This window comes from Amblyomma mixtum, chromosome 5 (genome assembly GCF_055824585.1).
Source record: "Amblyomma mixtum isolate Tamu chromosome 5, ASM5582458v1, whole genome shotgun sequence".
In the NCBI taxonomy this organism is placed as follows: domain Eukaryota; kingdom Metazoa; phylum Arthropoda; class Arachnida; order Ixodida; family Ixodidae; genus Amblyomma; species Amblyomma mixtum.
In genome coordinates, this window is record NC_143016.1 from 121,994,325 (window position 1) to 122,013,641 (window position 19,317).

The window sequence follows — 19,317 nt, forward strand, 5'->3', positions numbered from 1 at the left end:
ACAAACGGTTCACGTGTTCTGAAAATAACTGGTGAGTTTCGCGCGAAATGATTTGCGATCGTTGCATGATACTATGTCGTTGGGCAGGGCATTCCAATGTTTTATTGCGTCAGGAAAAAAAGGAACTGCTCATTGCTAAAGTACGGCTCTTGATGCTGGCTATGGGGTGGCTGTGGCTGAGGCGACTGGAAGTTCGGATCGGTGGTTTTAGCAGGGGGTGTTTTGATATCGGATGGTAGAAAAAGCTGTGTAGTAGGCAAAGGCGTGAGATGATGCGGCGTGATTCAAGTGTGGGGAGGGAGATAGAATGTTTGAGTGCAGTGATGCTACTCTCTTTTGAGTAATCAGAGGTGATAAAACGGGTCGCGCTGTTTTGGATGGCCTCAAGTTCGGTGCTAAGGTACGCTTGAGAGGGATGCCAGATGGATGATGCAAATTCAAGTTTGGGACGAACAAATGTTAGGTAAGCAAGTTTTTTTACTTCGGGAGATGCTGACTTGAGGTTACGTCGGAGATAACCCAAGACACGGGAGGCATCAGAACATATTCTTTGGACATGGTTTACCCAAGATAGTGAAGATGTCAGATGTAATCCAAGATACTTGTATGACGTTGTTGAGGCAATCGGGACTGAGTTAATATTGTATGAATGATGAATAACTGCGCGTTTGCGAGAGAACGACAACAGTTGGCATTTATCTAGGTTTAAAGGCATGAGCCATCGGTCGCACCATGTGGCTATTATGTCAATATCTTTTTGTAGTAGGTGACTATCGGTGGGATCACGAATGGGGCTGTATATTACGCAGTCGTCCGCGAACAGTATTAATTTGGCGTTTGTGTTTACTGAAAGATCGTTGATATAAATGAGGAATAGCAGTGGTGATAATCCAGCGCCCTGGGGGACACCTGATGATACATCGGTAAGGGGTGAGCGGTAACCATTGCATGAAGTGAATTGCATGCGCCCATTTAAGAAATGATCAATCCAGGTTATTAGGTTACCAGGAATGCCTAGGGAGGAGAGTTTTGCGAGCAGGTGCGAGTGAGGAACACGGTCGAATGCTTTCGAAAAATCTAAAAAAAACGGCGTCTATTTGAAGGTTATTGTCCATAAAGTGTAGGATGTCATGAGTGAATTCGGCCAATTGGGTTTCACAGGAATAGTGTTTTCGAAAACGGTGTTGGTGGGGATAAAAGAAGTTAATTGAGTCTAGATGGCTCATTAAGTTAGACGATATAACATGTTCGAGTAATTTTGAAGGAATGCTGGTCAACGAAATGGGGCGATAGTTGGACGGATTTGTGCGGTCACCTTTCTTGAATATCGGAATGATTTCAGCTATCTTCCAGTCGTCGGGGACTTCGCCGGATTTCAATGATTGGGTAAAAATTAGATGCAGGATTAAGCTTGAGACTGAACTAGTATTTTTCAGGAGTTTACTGTTTATATTGTCACAGTCAGCCGATGATGAAGTTTTGAGAGAACTGATTAAGGTTGCTATTCCTGCCGGTGTGATTGTGATTTGGGACATGGGTATTGCTGAGGTGGCTGGAAAAAAACTTGGACTGCTAGTTGCTGAGGAGAACATTCAACAGAAGTATTTATTTAGAATTTCCGCGCACTCATTGCTGTTTATGGGCTCACGGTCAGCGTCGAGAAGCTCAATTCTAGTGGATTAAGATTTGCCCACACTGAGATATTAATCATCTTGATTATCCACTCCTTCTTGAGCTTAGTACTAGAGGGAACGTTCGCAAATTTATATCGCCTTTGACCGTACAGTTCAAGCACTGCAGTCGATTGAAAACGCAATTAGAGTTGTTTTCTGTCGAAATCGTGTGCTTTACAGGCGCGCTTGGATGTTACGTTAACGTATGACATGGCTATGTGAAAAAAGCCACGCAAAACGCAGTAACACGCTAAAAGCGCTACGCGAAATAAATAAAAGTACAGAAATTGGGCCGGAGACTTCGGTCCAAGCCTGGCGCCTTCCGCCGGTATCATCTCTCGGGCAGTTCTGGAGGCGGCCGCGTGGTGGCGACGGGAGCCGGAAAAAATGTCCCCGGAAGATACGTCCCCCCCAAAAAACGTCCCCGGACCATACATCCCCGGAAAAAACGTTCCGATTTGCGAAGTAGGAAAAAATGTCCCCAAACGAGTGACATCAAACGTATCGTAAGTTGTCCATTGGACAACGATGGATGGATGGATGGATAGGAGCGCCCCCTTTGAAACGGGGTGGTGGCAATTGCCACTATGCTCAGCTTTTCTTTTTTTCTTGTTTACTGGGTTGGCAATTCTCATTAAGAATCGCCATCATCTTTACCTACGGTTTCCTACAATTCTAACCTTATGCCACGTACATCTCTGCTTGTCAGCCACCAATCCTCCAATAGCTTTTTGCTAACTTCCACTGCAGATTTATTTACATGACCATTGTTAACTTTAAGCCCTAGGGCCTCAGGAATAGTGACTGCGCCTGCATCGACATCCGGATGGATACCATCACATTTTATTATGAGGTGTTCAATTGTTTCCACAGATCTACCACACACTGCACATGTGTCATCTTCTTCGTTAAATTTATTTTTGTAGCTGCGCGTTCTAAGACACCCTGACCTAGCTTCAAAAAGTAGGGCACTGCCTCTTGAGTTATCATAGAAAAATTCTTTCCTGATCTGCCTTTTCCACTATCGATATAGTTCTACACTATGTTTCTTTTCCATTGAATTCATCCAATTTTTAACTTCCGCGTTTTTAACCTGTCGTTTAATGCTCTTTCTTTCTCCGTCCTCATGACCGGCATACTTACTGGTTAGTTTTCTAGTTCTTTTCCGCCACTGTGAGTCAACGCTCTTTCTGTATTAATATTTAAATACCTTAGCTGCTCACCTGTTATCGTCCAATTTCCTCAGGTGTTCTTCAAATAGTATTTTACTCTTAGCTTCCCGTGCTTCGAACGATGCCCAGCCCATATCCCCTTGTACTGCCTCGTTTGTGGTCTTGCCGTTAGCACCTAGTGCTAAGCTTCCAACAGCTCTCTGATTTACGTCTAATCTCGACTGAACTTCTGCCCTTAAGCACAGAACCGCATTGCCGAAAGTAAGTCCCGGCACCATTCCTTTCCAAATACCTCTTAGTACTTCATATTTGTTGTACCCCCATAATGCCCTATGTTTCATTAGTATATCTGCCCTCTACAATTTTCCAACCAAAAACACTCGTACGCAGACGGCAATCTCGCATTCTTTTTCGAAAAGGGAGAGGAGAGACGTCCCTTTATCTGTATAGGAGGGAAATTCTTGAAAGGACACAAAAGAGCCCAGGCGCGAACGACAGGAGCGGGTCGAGACAGGTACTTGTCAAGGGAATGCATCATTGTAACCTCTGCACAACTTTCCTTTACAATCTACCTCGAAAGCTGGCAATGTCCGGCGGGGATTCAGGTTCACGCAGATTTGGGGGCAGCCCCGCACACCTTTTCGAAGAAGGACACAGTGCAGGGCTGCTGACTCATCTCCCCTCGCGCTGAACCCTTCATGCAGCATTGCAGGAAGCGAAAACGTGTCTGTGAACGAGGGTTTTTGGTTGCAAAACGTCTTCCTGTAAGTCAGCTTTCCCGCAATATTGCAAGTTGTCCGGCCGCTTTACGGCTCGCATGAGGAGGATACAAGTTGTTTGCCGGTGGAATGAGTCACTGACCCGTAAACGAAACGGCATGGCCAGAGCAACGCAAGTGCGGCAGTGGTTTATCGCTCAACGCTTGGAAGGTTTGCAACAAAACACATGATGAAAAGGACATCTCAATACACAAACTAAATACAAGCAAATATCCTAGACTGCAGAAAGCAAGTGTAAAAAATACATATCTATCATCAGATCATAACGAAGGCACTTGACATCATGACCGAACATTTCTTGCTGGGCATCGTATTGTAGGCACAAGGACTGCGCGTGTCCTCTACACATATCATCGAGCTATCCCATGACGCCGTATGCGACGGCACTGAAGCTACAAAACAACGACCAGATACGGGGCGTCCATGAAGAACAGTGATGGCGGCGAAAGGGAAGTGGTCCAGAGCAACTGCGTCTCTGGATCGTTCGGCACTTCTGCGAAGTCACCTGCAGAAGTGCTTTTCCTTTGCATGGCCTGGACTGCATGACCATGGCGCGGTCTGCTACTACAAAATATTTCATGATTACATCTATTCTCAAATCCAAAGAAGAGTCGAGGGCAATTTTCTGTTAAGTGGGTTCGGGAAGACATTTTTTTCTTCACTTGGGCGCATGTTTTCCTAGACGGTGCTTCTTCAGGGGACCTTTTTTCCGGGGACGTTTCTTCCTACACCCGGCGGCGACACTGCACGAGAAACTTGCAAATAGCCATTCCCCACCCATCGGCATGGAAGTGGCTAAAAAAAGAACAGATGCGGGTCCTCCATAAGAAGGCGAGAGGGAAGAATCGGTCAAGGGGAGAACCGATCGACGCCACTGGATGGAGTGGCTCCGTTGAGGGGCATTTGCTGCTACGTTCTTGAGTTGTGTTCGACTATACAGACTTTTAGCATAGAGGAGGTCCTGCGTGTATGTGACTCTACCACTGCGCGCGCGCAGCTGGCATCTGGTAAAAGGGTTAAACGTCTACTATCCCTGCAGCAAACTATTTCTAGTGGGCAACGTATCGCCGATATGCGCCAGGAAAGGAAGGCTAGCAGACCCTGTCGCGCCTAGTCTCGACGAGTGGATGCAAAAAAAAACAAAAAAAACGTGCTACGTTGAATACACGTGCCTGCAGGCAAGTCGGTTTGTGTTACCACAGTTATATGCCAGCGAATGCGATTGAAGTTTGACCCAGCTGCTGCCTGGAGTCACATGACTCATCCCTGCAATTCGCTGCTGTAACTTAGCAAGAGAACGGGGAGTTTGGGGCTGGCTAGATGACTGCTTAACAAGTTAACAATTCTGTAAACCTAGCGATCCTTACAATATTACTCTGTTAATAATCGAATTTAGTTGTGCTTTGAGTAGTTTGCGAACCTGCAGGCATAAAAAAGCACATACCAGCATAACATTCAATGAAGAAGTGACAGGAAACTCTGGCGACGGGATATCGGGCCAACTTTCGAAACACACATATGCGCACGCTCTACAGAAGTATGGGATTTTGTCCTTCAAATTCACCGCACCTACTTTAGTCGCTTAGTAACGAGGCATCGAAAGAATTTTCTTCGAACTCTATGAAAGTAACCACCGCTCTATCTCCCATTCTCCCTCATGCTTTAAGGGGCCGTGTCACTATTTTAAGAGTAGACACTCCCTCCTTCCGGTCTCTGAGCAGGCACTTATTTCCGGCTTTATGTCTGGGCTCCTGCATGCGCTCAGGAAGCCGTCTACTTGCGTTAAATCCCAAATAAAGGATAGGTTTTCTCTGCCCCCCTCTGGAATCACCTAGTTGACCTGAAAAAAAAAAATGGGAAAGTGAAGATAAGGCATTAGTCAGCTGCTTTCTGCGAAACGACAAGACTGGAAGGGGTTTTTGAGAGAGGGTGAAGCGCGGACCAGCACACATTGATGGTGGGAGAGGGAAGAAGATGGAGAAGAGATGACTAGGGCGTTTCCTTTCCTTTGTATTGTCGCCTGGTGGTTGTACAGGTGACTAACGCGGTGCCTTCCAAACCAGTCATGCTTTGGCAGAGGAGAGGGGATGACGGGAAGGCCACGTGCGTCACAGTAGTAAGAGTGAGAGGGTGAAAACACCACGTGGCAAGCAAGGCGTGACTTTTCGGCAGGTGAAGTGACACACGGACCTCGGAGATCACAAGAGACGCACCGGGGCAGATGCTTGTGCGACAGGAGGCGGCCAAGTGTAAGTCTTTCAAAGTGCTATACTTGGTCCTGTACTTTCTGTACTGCCTTGCTTGGCTTAACCGCGAAAACTCGACGCCCCGCACAACTGGACGCAGAAAAGAATCCGCGCCGAAGAGTTCTATTTCTGTCGACAGCTTGGTCTCGCAAGTGCAAGAAGCATCGCACGTAAGGTCCACCCCACTGCTTGCGGGTCCCCGGTCGGAAACAACCTTCGAAGAACGATGAACTTCTCGTCAACCTCGACATGCTTCTTCTTGGCCATTTTTCTGCTCCTGGCGCAGACCAGCCAGTGCTTCTTCCTGGGCCCACTGCTAAGCCTAACTCTGCTGCCGTACACCATTGTCTACAACCTGTCGGGCATCGCGGGCGTGAAGATCGCGCTGTGCGTGAAGCTGCTCGGCTTGCTTGCGTGGTGGCGCGCCGGCATCAGCGACGACACCCTTAGTCGCGAGGTGGACTTGCGGACCATGGAGCTGCCCACGGGCGCCCTTTTTCCGGGCATGCCCAACCTGCCGCTGCACATGGTGCCGGGCATCATGGCCGAGATCGTGCGCAGCATGCTCCAGGACGACAACGTGGGCACCGGCTTCTTCCAGCGGTCGGCGCACACGCAACAACCAGAAACCTCGTGGGAGGACGAGCAGGCGGAGAGTTCGGCTTACGTCGGCGGAGGCGTCTGGCCGCGCATGCCGTATCCCGCGCATGTCGTGGGGGGCGGCTACTACCCAAACATGGCTGCCGGATCGGCCGGAGCTGGTCTGGGCAAGGTGAGTTGAAATTATGTCTAGACGCGGTGATCAACTCTTGGTCCGTCAGTATTGCGATCCTTGTGTCCTGTCACAGCCTGCATGCCAGAGGCGTTTATAGAATTCCTAGAACACTAGGCCTGATGAGTTTACGAGGCAAGGTACGCGCACGTAAACGCTGAAAAAAAAAAGAACAAAATGGCGGTTCTTCCTGGTATTACACTTCAATATATACAACTTATGAACGCAGTGGGTTTTTCCTGTCAAAGGATCCCCTTCCGTCAATGGCATCGCGCGATTCTCATCACTCTGCTAGTGTGACAAAGCAGGGAGTGGCAGATGAAAGGGGATAGTTCCTTCCCTCTGTGGTCGGGGATAGACTCCTCTCTCCATTGTAGTGCCGCTCCCTGCATTGTGACGCTAGCAGGTTCATGGAATCGGCTGGAAAAGTCGCTGCGTTCTTAAGTTGTGTCCGACTGTGGCGTGCTGAATTACTTGTAGGACTTGGCAAAACGCCTCACTGCCCACTTCAACGTGCTGACTGCAGTGCGTCATAAGTTAGCAAAACACTAGTTTTTACCTCGATTAATTCCAAGTAGCTTTTTGAAAAAGGGGCCTGTATTTTTACTTACTCTGGTATTTCATGACATCGTTTTCGACGCATCACTTATGAATGCGGAGACCGGGTGCTGCTTTTATAGCTTGGCGATGCTTGCCAGTATCTTCGTTGCCTGCCCAAAATAAGGAGTTCATTGCCATGCTTTTGTGGACATTCCATCAGTGACAAATATTGCTGTCGTTCTGAGGAGTGCTGACCTGATGCAGTTCGTATCGTAATGCGAATAGCCTTTAGATTTCTCATTCACTTTTTTCCAACATCGGTGCAGTTCAAGCGGAACGTGCCATTGTCGACCACGCCGGTGACGCCCCCTCGCGGTTGGTACCGCCAGCCTCGCTACGGCGAGAAGGCCACCGTGGCCGACCTGCTCGGCTACACGGTGGAGATGATCCAGGACATCGACGTCGACGGCTGCATGCTCAAGCTGTGCTGCGAGGTAGGAGCCGAGCCGGCGGAGTACGGCGCCTACGGTCGACGCCTGTCCGCCTTCATCAAGGAGCTGCACTCACTCGGCGGAGACGACAGTCAGCTGAGTCGATACCAGGACGCCTTCGACGAGGGGCGGCGCCAGTTCAAGGGAGACAAGAAGGCCTGCACACCCGCCTACTCGAAATGCCGCTACGATGTGCAGAAGATCACCGAACTGGTGGCCTGAACGGTGACGACCGCTATCCCGGCGAGCCATGTGTCTGGTGCGATGTGGGGGTGCTTATTTACAGCGGCGTCCTCGGGAGTGTTTGGAGCCGCTTTTTCTAGTCATGGTTTATACAACCAGAAACCTCTGCAAGATGTTTTACAAATGTAAATAAATGTTTATATGGACGATCAGAGTCGTTTTTCGGTGAGCCTTTGGTTGTATCGGGGTTGTATTCAAGTCTAAGTTAGAGTTACTGCATATGCTACCTTTGATAGCATAGTGGTCGCTGGGCACTTTGAAAACTCATTTCATTGCCGCTCTTCTTCCGTTTGTTCACCTTCCCAAGTGTAGGGTAGCCAACTGGGCATCGCCTGGTTAACCTCCCTGCCTTTCCGTCCATTTCTCTCTCTCTCTTTGGTTGCTGGTTGATCTTTTCAGCGCCGAATGGTTCTTGTCCAGCGCAGGCAAACAGGATGAGCAAATTCTATAGCGATGAGTGGAAGGTGTTCCTGGCTAGGCAGAGAAGGCTACAATGAGAATTCTCTGGAGTTATAACTCTTAAACATTGATTCTGTTGTTCCATCACCCAGAATTTATTGCTTTTTTTTTCTGTCATTCACGTACGCGATAAGAGTATCTTGGTGCAGGCAGGAATGTCGAGTGCTCTTCGATTTCCTAAACTCTTTGAAAGTGAAGGTAGCGCGATAAGGAAGACCGCAGTGCGAAAGGACAACGCGAAAAAGAACGCTATAACAATCGGTTTATTTTTCGCTCCGGGGTTCATATTTACAGGCTTTGTCACATCGCATGCGCACAATGGGGTGGCGACAGCCGTTTAAATGCAAGTGCCATAGCACACTCTTACCTACCTTCACTTTATGGCAAAGCAATAACAAGAAATGATTCTGGTATGAACAAGATGCAACAAGCGAGCATTTTTGCTGCTGAATATGAACCCTGAGGTAGAAAAAAAAACTAGTTGTTAATAGCACTCTTTGTCGCGTCGTCCTTTCGCACTTTGATCTTCCTTACAGCAGTACCTTCACTTCCAAAGAATAAGTCGCCGACTAACCCAGCACCAAGTTTTATTTAACTCTTCAAGGTTTCCATTCCGATCGTGCGATAGAATACGAGCTCTGGGTATCTCAGTATACCGAAAAAAATTAAGTGAAGCGAGATAAAACGCGCGCTTACTCTTTTGCATTTGGCTCTCGTGCTTTCTGCATTTCGCCCTCCGGTTCTGGAACCACACCTGAAAAGGAAACAGTAAACATAACTTAAATGGGAGTCCGTTTACAGGCACCTCCGACACAATTTCTCTGAATGCACTTGGGATACATGAACAGGCAAGTACCGGTTTTATTTTTTCAACGACAAATCTGTGAAAGTGTCGAATAACTTGCAAAATAAAACAAACAAAGCGAACAGGGGTTGAGGGGTAGCCCCAGTCCCGTAGCAAACGTTTCGACAAGAGAATGTGCCTTCGTCATTAAAGTGCGTTAATTATCATCATCAGCCGAACTACACCCGCTGCAGGACAAAACCCTCTTCCATGCTCCTGTAACTGACTCTGACCTGTATCAGCTGCGGGACTTTTTCCCTGCGAACTTCCTAATCTCAGCTTTCTTCCACACCCTGCAGCACTTGCCTTCTCTTGGAATTCACTCCGTTACATGTGACGACCATCGACTGTCTTGCCTACGCATTATATGCCCTGCCCACGCCCATTTCTTCTTGATTTTGACTAGAATGTCACTAACATGCGTTTGTTCCTTGACCCACTCAGCCCTCTTCGTGTATCTTTACGTTACATCTATCATTTACATACTTCGCCGCAGTCTCCTCAGTTTATCATCATCGGCTCCGAGGAGGAAGCACCAGTTAAATGGAGGAGGGTGTGATGTGGGAAGGGTGGAGAAATGGAGCGTGAACATAAAAGGACTGTTCCCCAGTCATGGGGGCTGGAATAGGTTGCATGGTAAACAGGGTTAGTCCGGTTGACGTGAAAAAAACTGCGGTAAAGAAATAACCCCACGCAGCAGAACGAAATCCCGGGAAGAGGAGAGGGTGGAGAATTGGGGAAAGAGAACTTGAAAAAAAATGTTTGTACATCGATAATAAGGGAGTAATTACTCATTGACGTCCACCCAAGCGCAGCCATACAGCTACAAAGGAAAGCTATACAGCTTTCTCAGAAACTTCGTAGTTAAAGAAAAATTCGTCCTGGTCCGGGGCTCGAACCGGGGACCACCGCTACACCGGAGCAGTCGCTCTAACAATTGAGCTAACCGGGACGGCAAGCTTATGGTAGGGCGAGAGCGAATTGATCAATAACTCGAAGTGGCAACAGTGTTGGTCAAATGTTTTAGGGGAATCCCCCAAGGTGGAGTAGATTTGGGAGTAATTACTCATTGACGTCCACCCGAGCGCAGCCATACGGCTACAAATGAAAGCTATACATCTTTCTCAGCTGTATAGCTTTCCTTTGTAGCCGTATGGCTGCGCTTGGGTGGACGTCAGTGAGTAATTACTCCCAAATCTACTCCACCTTGGGGGATTCCCCTAAATCATTTGACCAACTTTGTACATCTATCCACTCACATGGGCCGCGACAGGTGGCATGAGAAGAGATAGTTGCAACGAAAAAACTGGGATACAGAAATCGTGCATCATGGCAGACCCGAATACGGGGAAGGGAAAAGGAAGAGAAACAACGATCACAAAAGGAAAGGGGAAGAAACGGAATAGAAAAAACCTAGCTGTTTCATGTTAGAGATTGCCACAAGACAAAGAGAAGGAAGGGAGCGCGGGAAGAAAGAGTCTGAGAAATGGAACCAGGAGGTGGAGAACGGAAGGTAAAGGTAGTTGAGGATAAAGACAAGATAAAAATAAAGAAAAAAAAGACGAAATAAAAAATAGAGGCGATATGAACTATTAGAAAGGCAGGTGTAGCGCGTTTTTCTCTCGGAGTGTTATTTTTGCTCTGACCAGGTGCAAGCTCTTATTAAAAGATTACATCAGATGGAATATACATGACAGATCCTAAGGTTACTAGGATGCTTTTATCACTTCTCGTTGTAAGGTTTTAAATTTGTGGCTTAGTGCTGAGTCATCCCCTGGGCCTTGTTCCCATTATTTTGTGCTGTCCAATAAGTCAGTTTTTCGCAAGCACTCCAAAATCTACTCAGAGAGATACCTTGGTTACTGAAGGCGTGGTTCGAGATGAGGAATTTTCCCAGAAGCTTTACTGATTAAATAGAGTTCTGAAGTAACTGTCTAGGTTATCCGACCCTTTCATTGTCTGGTCACGGTGCTAACAGATGCTTACGAAAACAATGTGTACGAATCCTTCTCTCGGGCGATATATACAGTACCTCAAGATAAAAAAATTTCGACAGTAGTTCAAGATCTGGAGTTCTGATGTCTCTTTTGTCTTTCTCCACCCCGACTTCAGTATTTCCCTTGATTAATTAGTTGACATTTCAATAACTAGCAAGAGACGCTCTGCTCTTTAAAGTTTTAACAACAAAGTGTTTATTAGCAGAGTTCAGTACCCACGTCCATATTTTGCGTATAGCATTAGCAGTTAGGTAGAGATAGAATTGCCCATTTGAGCACTGCATATTGCTATGAACGGTAAGCGTTACATAATTTTTTTTTTTTGCACAAAGGCGGAATGCAACAGCCTCAAATTCATTTGAAAGAATATTTCGTGCCACCGTGTTTTGGGACAGAAAAATGGCTGAGGCTTAACTTGGTTAAGCCTGGAGAATGCGAAGCATCATCGTGTCGCGTAATTTGGAGGCGCACAACCACAGCGACGGCGCGAGGTGGGCCCCCGTTTCTCCACTGTCGTGACGTCATCGTGTCACGTGGTGTGATGTCATGTATCACGTGATTTGGAGGCGCACAACCACAGCGACGGCGCGAGGTGGGCCCCCGTTTCTGCACTGTCGTGACATCATGTATCACGTGACTTGGAGGCGCACAACCACAGCGACGGCGCGAGGTGGGCCACCGTTTCTCCACTGCCGTGACGTCATCGTGTCACGTGGTGTGCCGTCATGTATCACGTGATTTGGAGGCGCATAACCACGGTGAAGGGCTGAAGTGGTAGCTAAAGTAGTATGCTTCGCATAAAATAAAGATACGAGAAACCAATACAGGACGGGATCAAGGGAAAATAGATAGGGACCATGAAGCCGAGACAGTGATTAAAGGATTTCTGGACAGAAAGGGTGGCAACAGAATCCGAAAAGTGTGGATAGCAGCTGACCACGCAATAGAAATCCGTCCACGCGGACACAAAGCCCCAGACAGTTAGACAAACAACAGGGAGAGCTGCTTAGCTTTGGAAACACTCGGAATCACGTAAGTAAGCGGCTTGGTTTAATAGGGTGCGACAAAGGCAGGACGCTGAGCCAGCTTATCTGACGTGTGACGCGCCCACAAACTGCCTTGTTCAGCCGTGGAAGCCCTATACGGTCAGGGCCGATGCGTGAGGCCGTAAACGCCGCTTAAAAGGAGGCGTCGGGGGAACATTCACACGCCCCTGCGAAAAGAAAGCGGATCAACCGCGTCAGCGGGATCGTGAAAGGGAAGGAGCCATATCCCGAATGATTGCCCGTCTTCCCTTGTATGCCGACGGGCCCCGTGAGAAGCGGCCGCTTTATTACGCGCCTAACTGCGACTGCGTTTAAATCCCAATTTGGTAATGAATAGAGATTAGGCCGCCGACAGCGCGCCGTTACCGCCGAAGGAGCGGGGATGGGGGCGTTATGCAAATAGGCGTCGGGGTCGTAAAAAGGGGCCGGAGTAGCAAGGATTACGGTCGTGGCGAGTACAGGGAGGGGTACAGTGAGTGGCAGGGAAGGGACGGCGGCGTCAGAAAGCCGGACAGCGATACCTAATTGAATTCCGCCATTAAGCGTATTATTCGCGAGAACAGGAGCGCCACAGTCGGTAGCACCAGACGACGCGCCGCGCGGGAGCCAGCGGCAGCTGGCCGGCTTTCGGCGGCGGCTAACAGGGGGCGTGAGTGCGCTGCAGCGCTGCCGGCAATCTGCTCGCTGATTGGTTGCCAGGAGCTGCTCTTCTTCCCTCCTACGTTGTTGCTTCGCTTGCGTGCTCTCGCTCGTTGGTTCGGCATGCTTTGATTGCGCCTTACTTTTTAGTATTTATTGCTTTTTTTTGTACTGCCCCCCCCCCCCCCTCCCTTCCCTCTTTTGCAAGCGTCGTCCACGACTGCTGTCACAGAAAAGCAGTGAGGGGGTTCTTTTTTTTTTTCTTTAGAGTACGGCGTTCATTATTAAAAAACAACTCAGAAAATCTGAAGGTCGTTACTGCATGTGTGTTTAGCAAATGTTACAAAGTTCTGTTCACAACACCGCATTAATCCATGAGTATACACAGTCATTGGACTGAAACTGCACGGCCATGGATATTGCTGGCAAGGTGGGTTTTAATTCGTATTTTATAGGCAGCTGCTCTTTACAAAGAATAAAGCTAATGTTGGAGAATGTTTATTAAGTTTTATTTTGCACGATTAGAAATGTACTAAAACATTTCAGCAGAATACACACGAACGGCTCAACTTATCGGAGGTTCTGTTTTTCGCAGGTTTATAATTTTGTATCGCGCCAAATAGCTCATCTTAAACACAAAGATGTGTTTAACACGTAGCGAAAGTATTTGTTGCTATCGACCGCTGGCCATGCATGGCAACGGCATGTCTCCTTAAAAGCATCAACCTAGACATTCTTGCTCCAGTAGTTTATTGAGAAATGTATGAAGGGGTCTTGCGCACCCGGTACCTTTCTTTTTTGAGCCGCCGCGGTGGCTCAGTGGCTATGGTGCTCGGCTGCTGGCCCGAAAGACGCGGGTTCGATCCCGGCCGCGGCGGCTGAATTTCTTTGGAGGAGAAATTCGAGGCCCGTGTACTGTGCGATGTCAGTGCACGTAAAAGAACCCCAGGTGGTCGAAATTTCCGGAGCCCTCCACTACGGCGTCTCTCATAGCCTTAGTCGCTTTGGGACGTTAAACCCCATAAACCAACCAACCAACCAACCTTTCTTTTTTTCTTTCGATGACAAGGGCGTGCAAAAAGTCGAAGCTGCTCGCCTCTCCGGGCGCGAGAAAGCTACCCACGCAAGTTGCAAGAAAGCAGCAATCAAGGGAATAAGTTTTCTGTAAAATAGACGAACGTTGCTGCAAAGTCACAAGACATCGATGCAGTCTGTCCAAGCGACGCTATGGTAAAGAGCAATAGATTGCGACTTTTGTTTTTGCTTCCTGTTCCACACACCTTTTACCCTTGTGCATCCCCTATTCCTTTTTCCGCGGTGCAGAGTTGAAGTGTACTAGAAGTGTTCTAGTACAGTTTAGCAGAGTAGCCAACCGGAACTCCACTTCTGGTTAACCTCGGTCACTTTCCTCTTCATTTCTCTTTCGCTTTCTATTTTGCCAAAGCATAAAGCGAAACGCCATCTGCAGTAGATGATGTCGTGAAAACCAGGAAGCACACAACGTAGACGGTTCACTAATGAAATGAGGCGTTATAAAGCATAAGTAACTACTCGCTTACGAGCGGTTGCTCAGTAAGTTTTCAGTTCATTTCTGAACCTTAGAAACAGTAGAGCCCTCGACTTTGATAACTTGCAAATCAAGCCAATCAAATATGTCCTTGAATATATTACTCCTGTGCTTGTCCACATATTTAATTTGGCAATTGCAACACATACATTTCCAGACGCCATGAAAGTAGCCAGAGTATCGGTAATTTACAAAAGCGGCGACAAAAACCTAATGTCTAACTATCGGCCAATTTCAGTGCTTCCCGTCTTTTCAAAAGGACTTGAAAAAATAATTATTTTCCGCATAACAAAATTCATAGAAAAATTTCATATTCTTAGCGATGCGCAATTTGGATTTCGAAAGGGTAGATCAACAGAATCAGCGTTATTGGAAATAAAAGAAGAAATTGTACAAAACATTGACAGCAACCAATTTACACTAGGCGTTTTCATTGATTTTAGTAAGGCCTTCGACTGCCTAAACCATAAAATTCTTCTTGGCAAGTTACATTCATACGGCATTCGCGGAGAACCGCTAATGCTGCTTGAGTCCTACCTGAGTAACAGAAGACAATGCGTATCCCTAGACAGCCAACAATCTTCCTTGTTACCTATTGTCTGCGGCGTGCCGCAGGGAAGTATATTGGGCCCCGTTCTTTTTAACATGTACATTAACGATTTAGTGGAAATTGACAAAACAGTTAAATTTTTCATTTATGCCGACGACAGTAGCTTTCTAATTACCGGTAGTGACCCAAACACACTAGTTGTAAAATGTAATGAAATACTCGGTAAAATATGCATGTGGTCACAGTCTAATTTTCTTAAACTTAATGCTACCAAAACCAAAGCAATATTATTTCGCGCCCGAAATAAGATTTTTAAAATGAACAGCGTACTACAATATCAAGGCCAACCTATTGAACTCGTCGAACAACATAAAATCCTAGGCGTAACGTTTCACAGCGATTTGAATTGGAACAATCATATCGGTCACATCTGTAAGAAGCTTTCTGTCGTTGCTGGCGCGCTATCCCGCTGTCGAATGTTACTTCCTGTAAAAGCTAGGCTTCAAGTATATTATGGTTTATTTTTCTCTCAAATAAACTATTGCAATCTAGTTTGGGCTACCACAACACAAACCAACATAAACAAAATCAGTATCCTTCAAAAGAAAATTATGCGCCACATCGCAAATATTGATCCTGGCTTGACCACCGCCGATAGTTTTGCTGACTACAATATTATCCGAATTCATCACTTTTATGAGTATCGCATCTTGAAGTCATTTCTCTTTTCCACAAAAGAGTTCCAATCTTTTTTTAAACGTGTATCTTCATTGACACGCCACGAACACAATGTTGCTACCCGTAACACCGACCCTTGGCTCGTTCCTCATTTTCGCACCAATTATAAATTGCAGTCCATAAAGCACAATCTACCTGTTATATTAAATCGCCATAAAGATATGAATAACTTTTCGCGTAAAAAACTACACGAATACTTTAGTAAATTGTAATTGCCTTCTTCCTCGCATTTTGTAGTTATATAACTCTGTATAAGTGTCCTCTTTTGTGTGCTTTGTATATATGTATGTACTTTTTATATGTGTAAACTCTGTTTAACTTTTGTATTGTATAGTATTTCTCCGTATGTACTGCCTGTCGCTGCTCTGTAAACGTCTCCGGGACTCAGTCAAGGCCCAGTCGGTCCTTTTAGCCCGGAGAACGTTCCAGTTTATAACTGGAGAATAAATTGAATTGAATTGAAATTATTAGAGGCTTTTAGAATAGGGTGACGCTATCGGTTAAGGGCATAGGGAAATAGCGGTTAGGGGGGGGGGGGGGGGGGGGGCAGTGCGTGTGCGCAGGAGAAAGCCGGAGGGGCATTATTGTCCTGCGCATGCGCGAGTTTGCCATGGAATGTCACTGGAGAGGCGCAGCGGCTCCGCCGGTCGACCTTCACCGTCGTTCGCGCGCTCTGCGCGCGTTTACCGAGTGTGCATCGGCGCTTCCTCGTATGACGCTACTTGCAGCCGCGTGTTTACCACAGTTACTACGCATGCGGAAGGAGGGCTATATAACGCGCTTGCCTACACCGTTATCGTGGTGCTCCCAGTGCATTGTGCGTGAACTGCGACAGCCATGACGTCAAACAAAGCATAACTGCAGCTTTTCGCTTGTATATCCAGGCTTAACCAGAGATAAGCCACTGCCATTTTTTTTTTCCTGTTTCGCCGCCTGCCATTGTTGTCTTCCATGGCTTACGTCACCAGAAAGCCACGACCTATGGCAGGGGGCCAGAAGAAACGAAAGTGATAGGAGACGTTACCGAATACGGCTCCGAAGGTACGAAGGGGTAATATTCAGTCTGAAACGTGCACTGCGTCGTGGCGCCCTCATTCTTCTATGACAGCATTGTCACAGTACTGCGTCGCTTGTGGCGTCGACATTGAAAAGTTACGTGTTCCTTGGAAATCGACCCACTCTACCTGCATTTAGATGCGACCGCTTTCGATTGCGTTACTTAACAGGTTAGAGCCCAGGAGCCAGAAATTTTTGAACACGCTTTTTACATTCAACCTTGCAACGTAATAATAACCGTGTCTTGCCACGCTTATATTTCACCACACGGCATATGACAAAACATAAGCCGTTTTCTACCAGCCAATCTCCGCCTTTCATGTTTTTGATGTCGCGTGGCCCCAAAGCGGCGCGGCATGCTGGGATAATCCCTTAATTCACCGTCGATACAGGCGCGGTTTCTTTTACATTTCCATAACAGGCGAGTCAGCCTGGCTCTTCTGTGGGGGCTAGCGCTGCTCAAGCGGCCATGTCCAATCTGCCACGCGGCGCGGCTGTTTCACAAAGCCGCCACGTGGGGCGTCCGGAGCGCGGGCTGTTGCCATGTCCATGCATTGCGCACACTCATAATTTGGAAAAAAGTAAACAAAAATCAGAAGATCCCCATTCTTTGCGCGCCTCTTTTCGGGTTTTATTAAGCAAGGACACGTTCACATGACGTTCGACGACGAAACTAACAGGAGCGTGGCGTTGCTCGTGCCTACGGGAGAGGGGGGGGGGGGGGGGGGGGGCTTTAATCGTTTAATACTCAGCCCGCGGGAAGCGGTGCACACAAAGCCCCGAGGCAGTGAGCACTTAGCCCGGATGACCTCGTTCTCTTGTTGGCATTAGGGTATCGGCGCTCCTGGCGGCTTCCGCGTATTGGTAAAAACTGCAAGGTCCAGATTGTAGCGTTTTACACATTGAGCTTCAATATACATAAGAATGGGAAAGAGAGAGGGAGCAGACGAAAAAAGTCGAGGTAATCAAAAGGCGAGGTAATCAAGAAGGTTCCTGTGCGCGACTTGGCACTGGGGGAAAGGGAAGACGGTGTATGAGTGGACCGAGAAAGGAGCGGTGAGTTTAAAACAAAGATATGTCAAGTAAGCACCATTTTTTCCATGAAGTGATAACCGATATCGTAGGTGCGGCGCCACCAAGAAGTTGAGCAGCGCCTGGCAAGCCTCCATAGCTGTCTACCGCTGCTGCCACCGTCCGAGCATTTTCATCTCCGTCAGAGGGCGAAGGCGAGGACAGTCTAGTGGACAGCACACGCTGAACAGAAAGGAATAAAAAGGGAATAAGCTCTCTTCTGGTGCACACCCTTTTATAGAAAGGATTGCGTTAGAGGACTCCTCTTTTACTCCTATACAGGCGTATTCATGTTTAGAGTGCATAGCTTTTCTTTATCACCACTAAACACAGATGATTGCCTTCACAAATCGTTACTTCCTTTTCGTCGGTTTGATCAACAGCTTGAAATGGAAGTTTGCGCGTCTTGTTCGCGAGGCGAAACAGCCTAATTGTGGTTTCGCAGCCCTAGCGGTTGGTTTCAGAAGTGGCTATGTTCAAAAACGAGGTAGTAGCTGTTTTCAATACAAGTGGGTTCAGATCCTTTGGAGGTATTGAATAGGAAGAAGGTACTAAACAATTTGGCTATCGGCGTTCTTAGACGCATTTTGAATGAAAAATACGCTTTTAAGAACGCGGAGGTTAGCGTGTTCGTCCGTAAACCGTGTTCACGCTAAACAATGCGAAAATGGAAACAGACCTGAAGGACGAGCCGCCGTGATAAATGTAAAAACAAGAAGCAAACGAAAAATATCTAGGCTGCCTTATACAGAAAATACCATGAAGGCTCAAAATACACCCTACAGAAGGATAAGGGCTAGAAGGAAGTCATTTATGTCAAATATAAAGGCTTTCCGAAGCAAAAAATTCAGGGGGGGGGGGGGGGGGGGGCACTTTGTTGACCTAAAGTGCAATGAGGCGAAAGCATTTAGCGCGGTGTTGCTGCTTGTGTCATTGATGTGTGATTAAGATGTTAATTAGGTACTACACAATTGTTTGTGAATCTTAAATGCTGGAGACACTTTAGGGCGTTTGGGAGGCATCCGTCTGATTCGACGCCTTTCTGCAAACACTCTCCAGCGTCCTAGACATGGATAACTATGTATGCGTTGGCAATAGATTTTTTCTTTATTTGTGTATACACAAACACATATGTATATATATCCTTTCTGTACAAAACCATGTAAACAAATACATTGAAATAAAAAAAAAGAAGTAGCGTAGCCATTAGCACGCTCGGCTGCGGAAAGGAAGGATGGTGGTCTGTTTCCCATCGTGCACAAAGACTTTCTTTCTGGCCTGACTAGAAAACACGGTGGAAAAAACAGCGCAAACTAAGACAGAAAACGCAGAACAAGAGGGGAGACACTACAAGCGCTTGTAGTGTCTCCCCTCTTGTTCTGTGTTTTCTGTCTTAGTTTGCGCTCTTTTTTCCACCATGAATTCACACCAACT

General features: G+C 47.1%; 2 protein-coding genes across 2 annotated transcripts in view; one reads left to right on the forward strand and one right to left on the reverse strand.

Annotated features, from left to right (window-relative positions):
- LOC149343554 (uncharacterized) overlaps positions 1-19,317 on the reverse strand; it is a 49,428-nt gene that overhangs the window by 4,830 nt on the left and 25,281 nt on the right. The window contains exon 4 of the mRNA XM_089542426.1: positions 9,072-9,129. Coding sequence (XP_089398552.1) covers positions 9,072-9,129 — 58 coding nt within the window. The remainder of the gene's footprint in view (positions 1-9,071; positions 9,130-19,317) is intronic.
- Positions 6,015-8,017, forward strand: LOC149343555 (uncharacterized). Its single transcript, XM_089542424.1, has 2 exons — positions 6,015-6,642; positions 7,509-8,017. Exons 1-2 carry the CDS (start codon positions 6,097-6,099, stop codon positions 7,893-7,895), a joined length of 933 nt encoding a protein of 310 aa, XP_089398550.1. The 5' UTR covers positions 6,015-6,096; the 3' UTR covers positions 7,896-8,017.